The sequence below is a fragment of the Mus musculus genome, chromosome 6 (genome assembly GCF_000001635.26).
Source record: "Mus musculus strain C57BL/6J chromosome 6, GRCm38.p6 C57BL/6J".
In the NCBI taxonomy this organism is placed as follows: domain Eukaryota; kingdom Metazoa; phylum Chordata; class Mammalia; order Rodentia; family Muridae; genus Mus; species Mus musculus.
The window spans coordinates 5379433-5391793 of NC_000072.6; the positions used below are offsets into that span (position 1 = coordinate 5379433).

Sequence of the window (12361 nt, forward strand, 5' to 3'; positions counted from 1 at the left end):
GGGTTGTCCCCAGGGCTGAGGGAATTGGGTACATGAGGTTTAGACCTGCACTCATATTTTCTCCCCACAGAATGTGTCACAGGCAAAATGGAAAGCATCATTGTTCTATGACACATGGAGTCAGGGCCGTTGCTCAGACCCGTGTGCTGAGAGCAACCCACCACGCAGATTAATGATGTGTTGCTGCCATCTTGAAAGTCTTAATTTTCGAACCAGGGACTCTCGGTTTTCATTTTTCAGCATGTTCGTGGGGTGAGGGAGGGTGGGCAACTCACGAAGCCTCCAAGGTTCCATGTCTCTGTGAGTCCTTTGGAGCTGTAATGCTATGAATGTGCAGCGGGCGCCGAGGAGATTTGCATTCTGCTGCAATGCAATACTCTTCCTCGCAGAAGAAAGCAGTCAGCTCTCACTAATAGGAGTTTTAATGATGCTTTGCCAGAGTCCATGTGCACAGCCTGGAGCCAAAAGGCTCAGAAAGAGCTTTGAATTCAACAGCAGTGTTAACCACAGAGGGAGCCTTTTGCAGAATGATAAAACACGGCTAACCTCAGTTGGATTTACAGCTGGCCCTGCGCGGCCCTCTGCCGAATAAGTCTGGTCTATGTACAAAACTTCAGTTTTGTCCTCCGGGAAGCTCAACCTTCCAATTCAGAAGTGTTTGCATAATTTAGGCAAATTGACCAAAACTTGTAGAGAAAACAAAACTGCCACAGTACAAGAAACCAAGCCGATAGGCCGTTGGCTTCCTCCAGTGATGCTTGCTTGAGAAAGTTGGCACCAGGATAAATAACAGCTCACGGGCGGTGCGTGGTGCGCGTCTAGGCAGCCGGCTGCTGTGGCAGCTCCGTGGCTTTCTCCGAAGTGAACTACGGTAGAGTAAGCAGACTGTCTCCACCAGCACAGCCATAATACCAGTGAGCAGAAACTCCGTGGTGGGGAGGGGCATATCGAGTTCTCCGAGAAGAAAGGGAGGTTTGCACCTCTCACTATCAGTCAGGAGAGTCAGAGCCTTCATAGTCAAAGCTAGCTGCCTGGCTACACTGAATTAATAATGATGGCTAACATCTTCCAGCATTTACTGTGCCCCAGACACTCTTGTAAAAGGGCTTTACACATGTCAACTTAGTTAATCCTCACAACGGCTCAATGAGGTACATATTATTATGATCTCCGTTTTAAAGGTGAAGGGTGGGAGGCACGGAGAGAGGGCAAGCGGTTAAGTCAGGAGAGCAGCTGCCTGGCTGCGGGAGCTACAGGTTTATCCGGGACAATAACAGGCACTGATGAGTTCCTGGTGCGGCCTGGCTGGCTGTGCAGCTGCAGAGCTGGCTGTCCTGTTTGTGCTCACAATAAGCCCCCATTAATGAGGGAAGCACGATTGGGCTTCCTTGCTCTGGCAACCTGAAAGAGCCTATAGAATACAGATGCTATTGTGAACGCCTTTGTAATCTGGAGCTTCCCCCACCCTCTTAAAAAAAAATAAATAGAATAATCAACTTCTTAATGTATCCATAGGGAATTCAGGAAAGGGGTGAAGAAGCCGCTTCTGTTTTTGAGGCTTTTGCAATCATTGTTGGCGAGACAGAGCCAACAGATGGGGAACAATGGGGAGAGACTTGAGGCCTGGTGTAAGCAAACAGCCCTGTAGTCTGCCTGTGAATGGTGTGGGAAACAGAGGGAGGCAGACACTTGATGCCTGGGAGGGGGATGCAAAGGAGAAAGTGAATGGTGCTGAATGCAGTTCCTAATCTTCATTCAGCTTTTCCTGAGCTGAAAATGAAGCCATAAATTACCTTCAAGACCTTTTCCAGCTCTAGTGTACCCTTTTATGCAAGGGAGATTTTTATGGGTGATATGTATTAAAAGTCAGACACACCCAAAACTGATATGCCCAGACTACAGCTCACATGTTCAAAGTGATACAGTTTCTTGACCCCTGTGAGCTCCCAAGTGCATACACATGCCAGCTTTCATCTCACCCTTCCCTTGGCAATTAATCTAATAATGATGTTTCCCCCTTAGTGTTCTCTCCTTGTCTTGAACTATCATGGCATCCCCATGAAGGCTAGAAAGAGTCTCGAAGAGGCTGTTCGTCTCTAGAAACAAAAACATCCTTCCTCTAGTCTCTTGGCCTCTATTTATCAAATACTATTTCTTCAGTGAAGTGTTTCTCGAACCCCCAAACCAGTTGATATAATTTCTCCCTTTTATAATGCCCCATCCTTCCAACTTTTCTGGTTTTGATTCCTATAGACCAGATTTGCATTTTGTATCGTAGTGCTGTGTGGTTTCTTTCATTTACCTGAAGGAACTGAGATCTGGATTACAATTCACTGTCTCTTGGCTTCAGCCTGGTGGATCCCAGTAGCATACAGCAATAACTCAAGTCCATAGCCATTGAGTTATGGTATGTGGAGGCAGGGCTTCCAGCCAAGCCAGAAATGTATCAGATAGCTTTCAGCCAAGGCAATTTATTGTAGCATGTTGGTGTTTGTTCCTAAGTCGCCTTTGCTGGTGACTGATGTACCATCCTTCTAACACTCCTGAAAACCTCATAGTCATGCTGAAGAAAGAAATTCACCCAGGAGAAACGCCAGACGGATCAGGAGTACAAGCTCCCCGCCCTTTTATGCCCTGGAGCTATCAAAGGCCACCTAGCAACATTATCAGACAGGGAAAGGAGGGCATATCTTTGATTTCTCAGTCTTGCCTGGGGCCTTGACTGACAGTAGCTGCTGTTTTAACCTCCATCTGTGTCTTCGTGCCTTTTTAGAAGGGACTCAGGAAAGCTTGCTCTGGCATTATGGGGAATATCATCAACCTAGGAGGAGAATTCTGAACATGAGATGCAAGCTTGTCTTGCTTTCCCACAGCCCAAAACAGACGTATATGACAGTGAGTATGGGAAATAAACATATAGAAGAAAACACGTCTAGTTCGTTTACAGAACGCTTCTTAATACCAGTGACGTAGGAGCAAAGGATCGTGGGTGGGCGGCTACTCCTCCCTGACAAGCCTTAATTACTTTTATATTTATTAGACATACATCTTGAAATGATTCTATAGAATCATAGGCAAACCTATGGTAAAATTTCAGCAGAGAAATTCATCCTCGAAGCAAAATTTAATCAGCAAGGATAATGGTTTATATGGATTAAAACACATTTTTAAAATCTGCGTTTGATTTCATCTAGACCTCGTTTTTATCTGCATTGGCTCATTTCTCCCATTTTTGAGAGATTTTGCAGCTGGTCTTTCAGGTTCATTTTTCAAGGAATACTGCCCTCATGCGGCCGGGTGTGCCAAGACCGCTCACTCTCTGATTCCCTCCAGAGGACGGTCTGTGTGGCTCTGTGAGAGAGAGCTTTTGCTGCTTGAGGCTGTGTCTGTGGGTTCCTTTCGAAAACATGAATCCTTAAAATGCTTGCCAGGGGATGCACTCTGGTGCAGCTTTTGACTCAATTATCTGCTTACTGCATCAATAACCAACACATGCAAAAATAATCAGTCGCTGATCATTTTACACACTCGGAAAGTCCTCACAAACCCGACTCCTTTAAAGTCAGTAGAACGCGTTAGCCTTGCTTATTCCTGTTAGCTGCCTCCTTGTTACGATCCATGTAAATCAGCCAAGGCAGAGAGAACAAAACAAGAATCCTAAAACGTGGTGCGGGGAAACTTGTAAAGGACTGAAATTTGACTCTCCTCAGTAATTAACATAGTGGAACAAACAACGGAGGTGGGCTCTGTACTTTCTTAAAAAGACAAGGTTTGACAAGATACTGTTTCTCAGCTCCAATTCAGCCGTTCTATAGCAAGAATATCTGTAAGCAGACAGAAAATATGCAACCCTTCTCTCCACTCTTCCCGGGTCCTGCAGCTTCATTTGCATGATACACTCCAAACAAATTCTCTGCAAGAATGTCGATTTTACATTATATCCAGGGAAATGCGCAAAGTGCTACCCCAAAAGGTAAAATCAAATCGATGAATCTTTGCAACTGGTAAACTGCTTCTTGGTTTCTGTGAACTCTGAGGGCTAAAGGGCATCCTGGGATCTTAGGAAAGAAGGCTTAGAAGCCTGCCATATTTCTTTCCCACATGAAGGGCAATTTTCTTCCCTAGCTATACTTTGCCTTCAAAAATTTGTCAGAGGTAAAGAAAGAATGCAAACGCTGCCTGGAGTACAATTGCGGGGTCAGTGTTCTGATTGAGACAGAATTATGGCGAATTATTCCCATGAGTTGATTTTGTGAAGTGTGTGCTGGTGTGAGGGTGGAAATACAAGCCGGCGCTAGTGTTTAAACAAGGCTGCAAGGGCAGTTGCTAGGAGACCCTGCACACAGCTGATGCCCCCACTGCGGGCTCAGACGTGCTTTGTCTGAAGAACCCGGCCTTTCGCAGTCAAAGATGACATTAAATGTATAGTCTGTCAAAATTTAGGTGGAGGAAAAATTCAGGTGGACCAGGGCTCGGTTATTGCTTGTGTCAATCTAGCTATTCTGACGTCCATCACCCATTAAGGATGGGTTTTGAAAGGGAAAATATAGCATTGTGCCAGGAACCAAGAGCCTCCGGAAACGCTCAAGGGAATTTAGTTACAAATGCAGTTTGAATACCCCGATATGAAAGGCAGATGGTCTGGGTACCAGTTCCGGGAAGCAGGCGGCCCCAGCTAAGTAATCACTTCAATGTTCCAAATAGAGGACCTTGAGTCCACAAACAGAGACTTCTAAGAGGAAAGGCGCGCGAGTGTGATTTTAGATCCCGCCGTTTACAAACAACCATTTCAGTCATTTGTGGGAACCGTTTAATAGACTTTTATGAGAAACACATAGGCTTCCAGTTTGTAATTTAGACCTTAGAGATGCATCGAACTCGAGAGCTGAAAGTGGCTTAGAAGTTCCTCAAGCGCCCCCAACTGGTGGAAGGAGAAAACTGACCCGCTTTGTGGATAAGTGCAGTCTAAAAAAAACGTTGCTTTCTTGGTTTTCAGAAACTCAGGCAAGACTACTTGCCTTTGTAAAATAGTATCACCCACCCTCTGCCAATGCTCAAGATATGATACCCGGTGAGGAGTAAAGTAGAGGAAAGAGGAACATTTTGAATTTTGTGTTTTGAATATCAGTAGCACGGGAGCCAGAGACACAGTCAGTTAAGATTGCCTGTCTTCTCCAGGAGAGTCATGTTGTTCTGTGAGCATCGAGACCAGAATCATCCACAACTCTTTGTAGTGCTTTTCCGTGTACAAGCACATTCTGTGTATTAATTTTTTTCATTTGTTTCATAAAGTCTGACAATTGCTCTTACACGCTGGTGGTGAAACTAATAAGGATTTGATACAAGGTTTAGTTGTAACTCCACTACCCTACCTCCAAATAAGGAATAACTTCCTTGGCCAGTGATCTCACAGAATAGCTAATTGAAATCTCAAAGTGGTTTGAATTTTTAATTTTGTTTGTTTTGTATTTATACTTCATAGCCAGGAAAAACAAAAACAAAACAAAAAAACCTCTGTACTTTTTTTGCTTTTTTATGAAAAAAAAAAAAAAAGAAACCCCATCAGCACTTCCCATGTTGGAGAAATTAGTATTACTAACCCTGGTACATAGTAACTTTCGGAATGTTGTTCCAGGCAGCCTTGAGAGAACTGAGCTGGTTGGGTTCAAGAAACAGAAGGAAATAAAAATTACCCATCAGTCCCACTCTTAAACTTTACTGCAAAGAGATGTCTTTAGAGAGATGGAACCCAGGGGCTGATATGGCTTCTTTGCATCCTCTTGGCAGAGCTTAGGGGCCCAGGACTTGTTGCTTTAGCCCACAAAGCTCTGTCCTTACAGAGAAAACCAGTCTCGATGTTCCCTCCCCTCCCCTTTTCCTTCGTTCTAGGAGATGCCAACCACCATGCGGGGAGGGTATTCAGACAGGCTCCTGGAGAGACTGTGGACAGAAACCAAGGCATCAGGATCAACTTGTTAGTTAACTAATCAAGTCAGTTCAAAGCGGCATCAGCTCGCCCCTGGCCTTCCGGTCTTTCATCTGAGGTCCCAAGCATCAAAGCGCCAAGATAAGCCTTTCCATTGTGCTCTGACCTAGGGGAAATTACCTGAGAAAAGATTACAAGGTTACATGGTTGCTTCAAGCCAACACATTTGGGGACTGTTTGTTAGGTGGGAAAAAAGAAAAGGAAAGGAAATAAAAACCCCACAAACACAAAAACAAACCAAAGTAAACAAGCAACCAACAAACAAAAAACCCCCAAATTATTTGCCATTTGTTGTTGCAGAGGTCCACACAAGCCTGGGTTCTTTTTTTGTTTGGTTGTTTTGGGTTTGTTTGTTTGTTTGTTTCTTTCCTTGTGCTTATGAGCCACCCACTCACCTCCCCCCCCCCCCCCAAACATTCACATGTGGTTACAGGTTTGAGTAGATCCTTTAATTAGATCCTTCTGTGTCTTTTTTGTTTGTTTGTTTTTCGAGATAGGGCTTCTCTGTATAGCCCTGGCTGTCCTGGAACTCACTTTGTACACCAGGCTGGCCTTGAACTCAGAAATCCTCCTGCCTCTGCCTCCCGAGTGCTGGAATTAAAGGCGTGTGCTACCACGCCCAGCTACAACCCTTGGTTCTTAGTTTTCCTGACTTCTGCATTATAAATAACGATGGTAATTTCAATTACAGTACTAACCCTATTGCCAATTGGTATAGAAAACTTGGATCAGATCTCTGCTGAAGCCCATACAGCTGGAGGCTCTCACTGCATTTGTCCGTGTTGTCTATTAACCCAAGTAAATCTACAGTTAAAGCAATCTCTGTACAAAGCTTTAACATGCAAATATATGAGACAACAACAGCAAAAATTGATGCAGAGTGTCCTGAGATTTTACACAACTCCTTAAGTATGACAGAGGAGAAAAAAGGCGGTTTTCAAGCAATCCCATAATGCACAGCTGTGAGCCCATAGCAAAGATAACCCACTCCTCTGCTGGAAAGTCAGAGAGGGCAAAGGACTTTGCTCCCACAAAAATTCTAATTTCTGAAGATAAGTTTTAGGAATCTGCTTCTCACTTCTTCCCTGTGTTTGCATTTAACAACTGTAGCTTAATAGTGTTAAATCCATGTTTAAAGTGATATAATAAACAAAGGAACCATTTGTGTTCCAGAGATAACACACAGTGGGTAGATTGTGTGGTATACAGCCATTGAGATAACAAGCACCTGGGCCTTTGTGCCTGCTCCCTCAGGTCCCCAGGGAGTACAAGAGGGTTGTGGAACCATTTGCCTCAACATCACTGTCCTGTCAGGAAGGTCTTCCTACCATCAAGATCAGAAGACATGTCCGAGACATGTTGTTAAAGACTAATGAAAAACACGTTGTCCAGGACGGGAGTTTTCATTTTAAGAGACAAAGCGGAGGAGGGTTCCTGTCAGGTCAGACTAGATGGTGTAAAACATGGTCACTTCAAAATGTAGTCTCCTGTGGCCTAAGCAATGGATGCTATTTGAAGCTAAGTCTAGGTAATGACGTCAGGTCTCAGATTTTTTTTTTTCATTAGTCACAATATTCCAGATACGTTGCTATGACTTCGGTGAGAAATTAAATTTCTATTTTTTTTAAAAAAGATTTACTTATTTATTATGTGTAAGTACACTGTAGCTGTCTTCAGACACTTCAAAAGAGGGCATCAGATTTCTTTACCGATGGTTGTGAGCCACCATGTGGTTGCTGGGATTTGAACTCGGGACCTTCGGAAAAGCAGTCGGCGCTCTTAACCACTGAGCCATCTCGCCAGCTCCTAAACTTCTATTTTTTAAAATTCAAATTATCTCTGAATTTTATTCTTTGGTTCTTTGCTTCTAGTAGAATGGTAGAAATAATGTTCTTAATTTTGAAATTTTCTTCACAGAAACTTTGCTTTCTCAAAATATTTGACAAAGATACATTTATTTTTTTACAGCTATGAACCTGGATCTTTAGAAAGGCAGAAGTTATACAAATCAGATATTAATAAGATAAGCTTTTGGAGGTTGGGGCAGTAATTAAGTGGAAAACACTGGCCTAGCATTCATGAGGCTGTGCATTCAACCACAGCATCCAACCCAAACTGAGCCAAAAGACCAGCAGCTGCCCCCAGCGCAGCTGAAGCAACAAGAGAACAACAGAAGCAAGGACCCGGGGGCTTAAATAATAGCATTTCTTCCACAATGCAATGATAAGCCCTGTATCCAGGGTGAAAGATCAATGAGCTAGTTAACCTAGGAAGAAAAAAGTAAAAGTTAAAGAGCAATTAACACTTCCCAGATTAGGCATTTTCTAGCCAGGATGAAGTCTTGCTGGATTAGGAACAGAGATACAAACTGATCCTGGGGTTAACAATACAGTTCCCATCCCTGTTCACATTCTTTCATTGTGCTAGCTTTGCTCTTTATGGTCCCTGCATAAGGGGTGGAGGTGGGGATGGGGGTGGGGGTAGGGTGGAGTGGACAAAAGTGAGGGTGTCTCTGGAGAGAAGTCATACAGTTTCTGAAGTGGCCAATAATTGATTGTCCTAAAGTATCCATGTGGCTACAATGAATGAAGAACCCATAGCCAGTGGCAAATGACTGGAGCCACATACTGTATGACCAGCAGAAGCTAGAAGGTGACTAAAGCTAAATAAGACCCAGTGAGTGGAAGGAGACACTCTACCACCCTGCATAGAGTTCAAGGATGGGGCTCCAGAGGACGGTGAGCCTATTCAGGATTCCTTTATTCTCCAGACTCACATGGGTCTGGCCATACCTGTAACTTATGGCATAGTCTTTTATGTGCTGATTGTTAAATACCAGTGTTTTAAATATTGTTTGTGCAATGATCACAACTTCCTGAATGTCCTTTTACAGGGAACATCAGAACTGGCAAGGACACCCTTAACTCCTAGAGTTGTGACTACTTATATAAAGAGACTGCTATGTATTTGGACCATATTAAACATATCTGTCTGGAATAAAATTAAATTGCCCTTTACTTAATTGCCAAGCAAAGTAGGGGTGGGGGTATCTGTGAAGGGGATCAGATCCATGTAATTGTCACAAGACACATTCTGTGTGAAATTCAAAGAAGTTTGTAACTTTGTGAACAAAATCCATTTGGACAAGTGATGGAGAAGATCCTAAGCCATTAACACACAAAAGTCTACTTCAGTGGGGATTCTTGTATGTTTTTCTCATTGATACATTTCCAGTGTTCTGAATAAGTGACTTGTCATACACTAAGCACCACTAAGTATTTGCTGAAGAAGGTATCTGGGGCTAAGTTCAGGCAAGCCTCTCAGAAGAGTCTCCAATATATGTTCAACAAAAGCAAAAGGTCTTAACAGTGTCCTGGGGTCTAGAGCCAGGGCTGAGCAGACAGAAGGTCCCTGTCTCTTCGTTTCCGTGTCTCTTGATCATCTCACCCTTGCTGGAGCCATCATTTTGAAGTATGTATCTAAAATTTAAATGAGTAAACTATTAAAATTTCAAATAAAAGTTCTTTTAAAAAGTATGTAGAACTGACCCTCAGTGTTGGAAGTCATGGTAGTGGGTGTTGGCAGATTGACTCTCCCGTCTAAGAGTGTGTGAGGGGGTTCTGGTGGGCTTACAACTACTCTGTTGGGTCTGGGTGTTGAATGTGAAAATTGTTATGATTTGGTAAGTTCTGTGCTCAGGACTGGCCAGTTTTGTATATTTACGTTCCACATCAGTACATCAAGTGAAAGGGTATGCTGATTCGCAGTTGCGTTTATAGACATATTTGTTATTGAAAAATTTAAAAAATTCACACTGCAAGTACTGCAGGGATTTTTTTATATCATTTTTCTGAACCTATCCATGATATGTAAATTGCAGCTAATTTGTATACTAGTTAGCACTTGATAATTTTCTGACATTAAAGACACTAATAAGTAAAATTAAGTCTTCAGTTTTGTCTCTAACTTTTTCTGTTGAAAAACTAACAGGGAGAAATTTTAATAATAAAAACTAGCAGGTAACTGCATATTGCCCATGACAGTAACCAGCTGCTTAACTTTGGGCCACATTTGTTCCCTGTGTTCTCTCTGTCTCTGTGCCTCTTGTCCCTTGCTCTCTGTCCTATTTACATGTCTGAACTGTTTTAAAACAAAAGTGTTAAAGACCTTGGATGGAGTTAGCTCAGTAATAAAACACAAGCTGTGTGAGTCCCTGGGTTTGATCCCTAGCAAACACACACACACACACACACACACACACACACACACACACACACACACAAGCACTATGTAAACAGACAGAGGATGTGTGAGACAGTGTGCTAATTGATTAGGCATTGCTTTAATTGAGGACAAACAGGATTCTTTTACAGAACCCAAATACCTGACTCACATTTTCAAATCAATAAGCTCATAGTAGAAAGTAAGATCCAGCTTGTATTTGTTTTTGTAATTTGTTCAAACATGGCTTTTTTTTTTAACTGACTTGAGAAATAAAATGCAGGGTTCAATAAAGTCCACTCACTTGTTGCATTGATTTTCTTGTTTCTTCAGGTTCTTTTTTTCCCCTAAAATGACCCCCCCCCATCATCTCACTACCCCGCCCTGCTTTTCTCATAATATTGAAAAATTTTTAAGTGTAGGTTACTGACAAACCTTCTGTTTGTTTTTAGATGTGCATAATTAGGCTCGATTTTACAGGCTCATTTCACAAAATCATTAAAGGTTTTCAGTAGCACGTGTATCAACAACAGAAACAAATTCTCATTTGGGGCTATTAGTTAGTCAGACTAAGATACTGCGGCTCCAGCCAGGCGCCAGATGTTTTTTGTTGAGGAGAAAACATAAAGAGAATTAAGAGCTTTGTAAATCTTACACTTTCACTTTGGTCTTGTAAGAAATAATTGTGACATTTCATGCTCGGAAATGTGTCACAGAAGCCTTCCTGCTTATCGACTCCACGTAGAGCGGAAGGGACCCGCTTACGTATCTCCAGTTTAAAGGACCTGAGAACTCAGGGAGAGTCTGGGAGGATATTTTGAAGTTTGAAATGATCCCTATATAAATAGAACGGGTCAGCATAACTTTGGGATAAAATTAGCCGGCAGTTTGTGGACTCTCCAGCCTTGCCTGTGTGCTGGGTGCTGCTCTCCTGATAAATCATTGCTCCGCTTCCACAGGGCTCCGAGGATGGACGGCATCACTGCCCCTATCAGCAAAGCTGGAGCTGCCAAATTAGTTAAGAAAGATTTCCTGGAGGCTCTAAAAACAAATGACTTCGGAAAACTGAAGGCTATTTTAATCGAGAGGCAAATAGATGTGGACACAGTGTTTGAAGTTGAAGATGAGAACATGATTTTGGCATCTTACAAACAAGGTAAAAGAATTGGAGAGGTGTAATTGTGAAATTGATACAAAATGGATTTTTAGGTCAGTAGGTCAGCTTTTGTCTTTAAAGCAGTCGTTCTTATTGTTTAAGTGTTTGTTTAGACAGTATTTCTTATTTTTAAAAATCTTCCCTTCCCTTTTAAAAATCAGAGCGCATTTGGGGGTGATTTTCATAGATCCATACAGATTTTTGTCTATGTATTTCTATTTATTGCTCTTTGCCATTCTTGCGCCTGGAATTTGGGACCCTGGGAGGTTGTATTTGTCATGCACGGTGTGTGGGGGACTTCCCTTGTGACTGTGTTGGTACAGAATAAAGAAAAGCCTCTAGGCTCTGCTTAAAGACGCTGAGATCTCTGTGTGACAGTGTGGTTCTCGGTCAGGCTGCTGATTCTTTCCTAACAACCACTTACAGATATATCACCTCCGTGTCCCTGTGAATGAGAAAGGGGACCTTCTTTTCCATTTAGAGAGTTAATGAATGGCGAAAGATGCGCCAGGGGCACTTCGATGGTCTGCATCGGTTTAATGGGTTTCAGTGCAGGAACAAAAGCTGAACTCTAAACACCACAAAGTTAACTTTTATTTTTCTTTTCTGCTTGGCTGCAATAGTAGAGAAAAAAATTGAAAAATTAAAATTCAGAATCTCTGCTTTGTCCAAAAAAAAAAAAATAGGAAATCAAAAATTATAACAAAATTCTTTAAGTCTCCCCCTCCCCTGGAACTCCTCTTTAATAAATCAGAACAAGATTAACACACTCATTCTGATTTCTCAAATCAACTAGATAATGGGAAAACTTCAATAGTTAGACCGTTTGGCGAGCATACTGCAAAGAAAGACTCTATTTACCTTCACTGCTGCCTAGAGAAAATATGTGGGAAAGTCTTGGGAGTCGGGTGAAGGGAGACCTATTTATGTTCAAATATAAATCTGTTTTTTATTCATACAAAATCGTTAGTGTCACCAAGTTGCAGATACAAACACAA

At 42.3% G+C, this 12361-nt stretch overlaps 1 protein-coding gene across 2 annotated transcripts in view; it reads left to right on the forward strand.

Annotated features, from left to right (window-relative positions):
* Window positions 1-3953: 3953 nt before the first annotated feature.
* Asb4 (ankyrin repeat and SOCS box-containing 4) overlaps window positions 3954-12361 on the forward strand; it is a 49637-nt gene continuing 41229 nt past the window's right edge. Inside the window, exons 1-2 of one of the 2 annotated variants that reach the window (NM_023048.5) lie at window positions 3954-3973; window positions 11167-11363. In NM_023048.5, coding sequence (NP_075535.1) covers window positions 11177-11363 — 187 coding nt within the window. In that variant the 5' untranslated portion in view covers window positions 3954-3973; window positions 11167-11176. Of the gene's footprint in view, window positions 3974-10977; window positions 11364-12361 lie in introns of those variants that run through there. The other variant, NM_001355662.1, reaches the window with a different exon arrangement.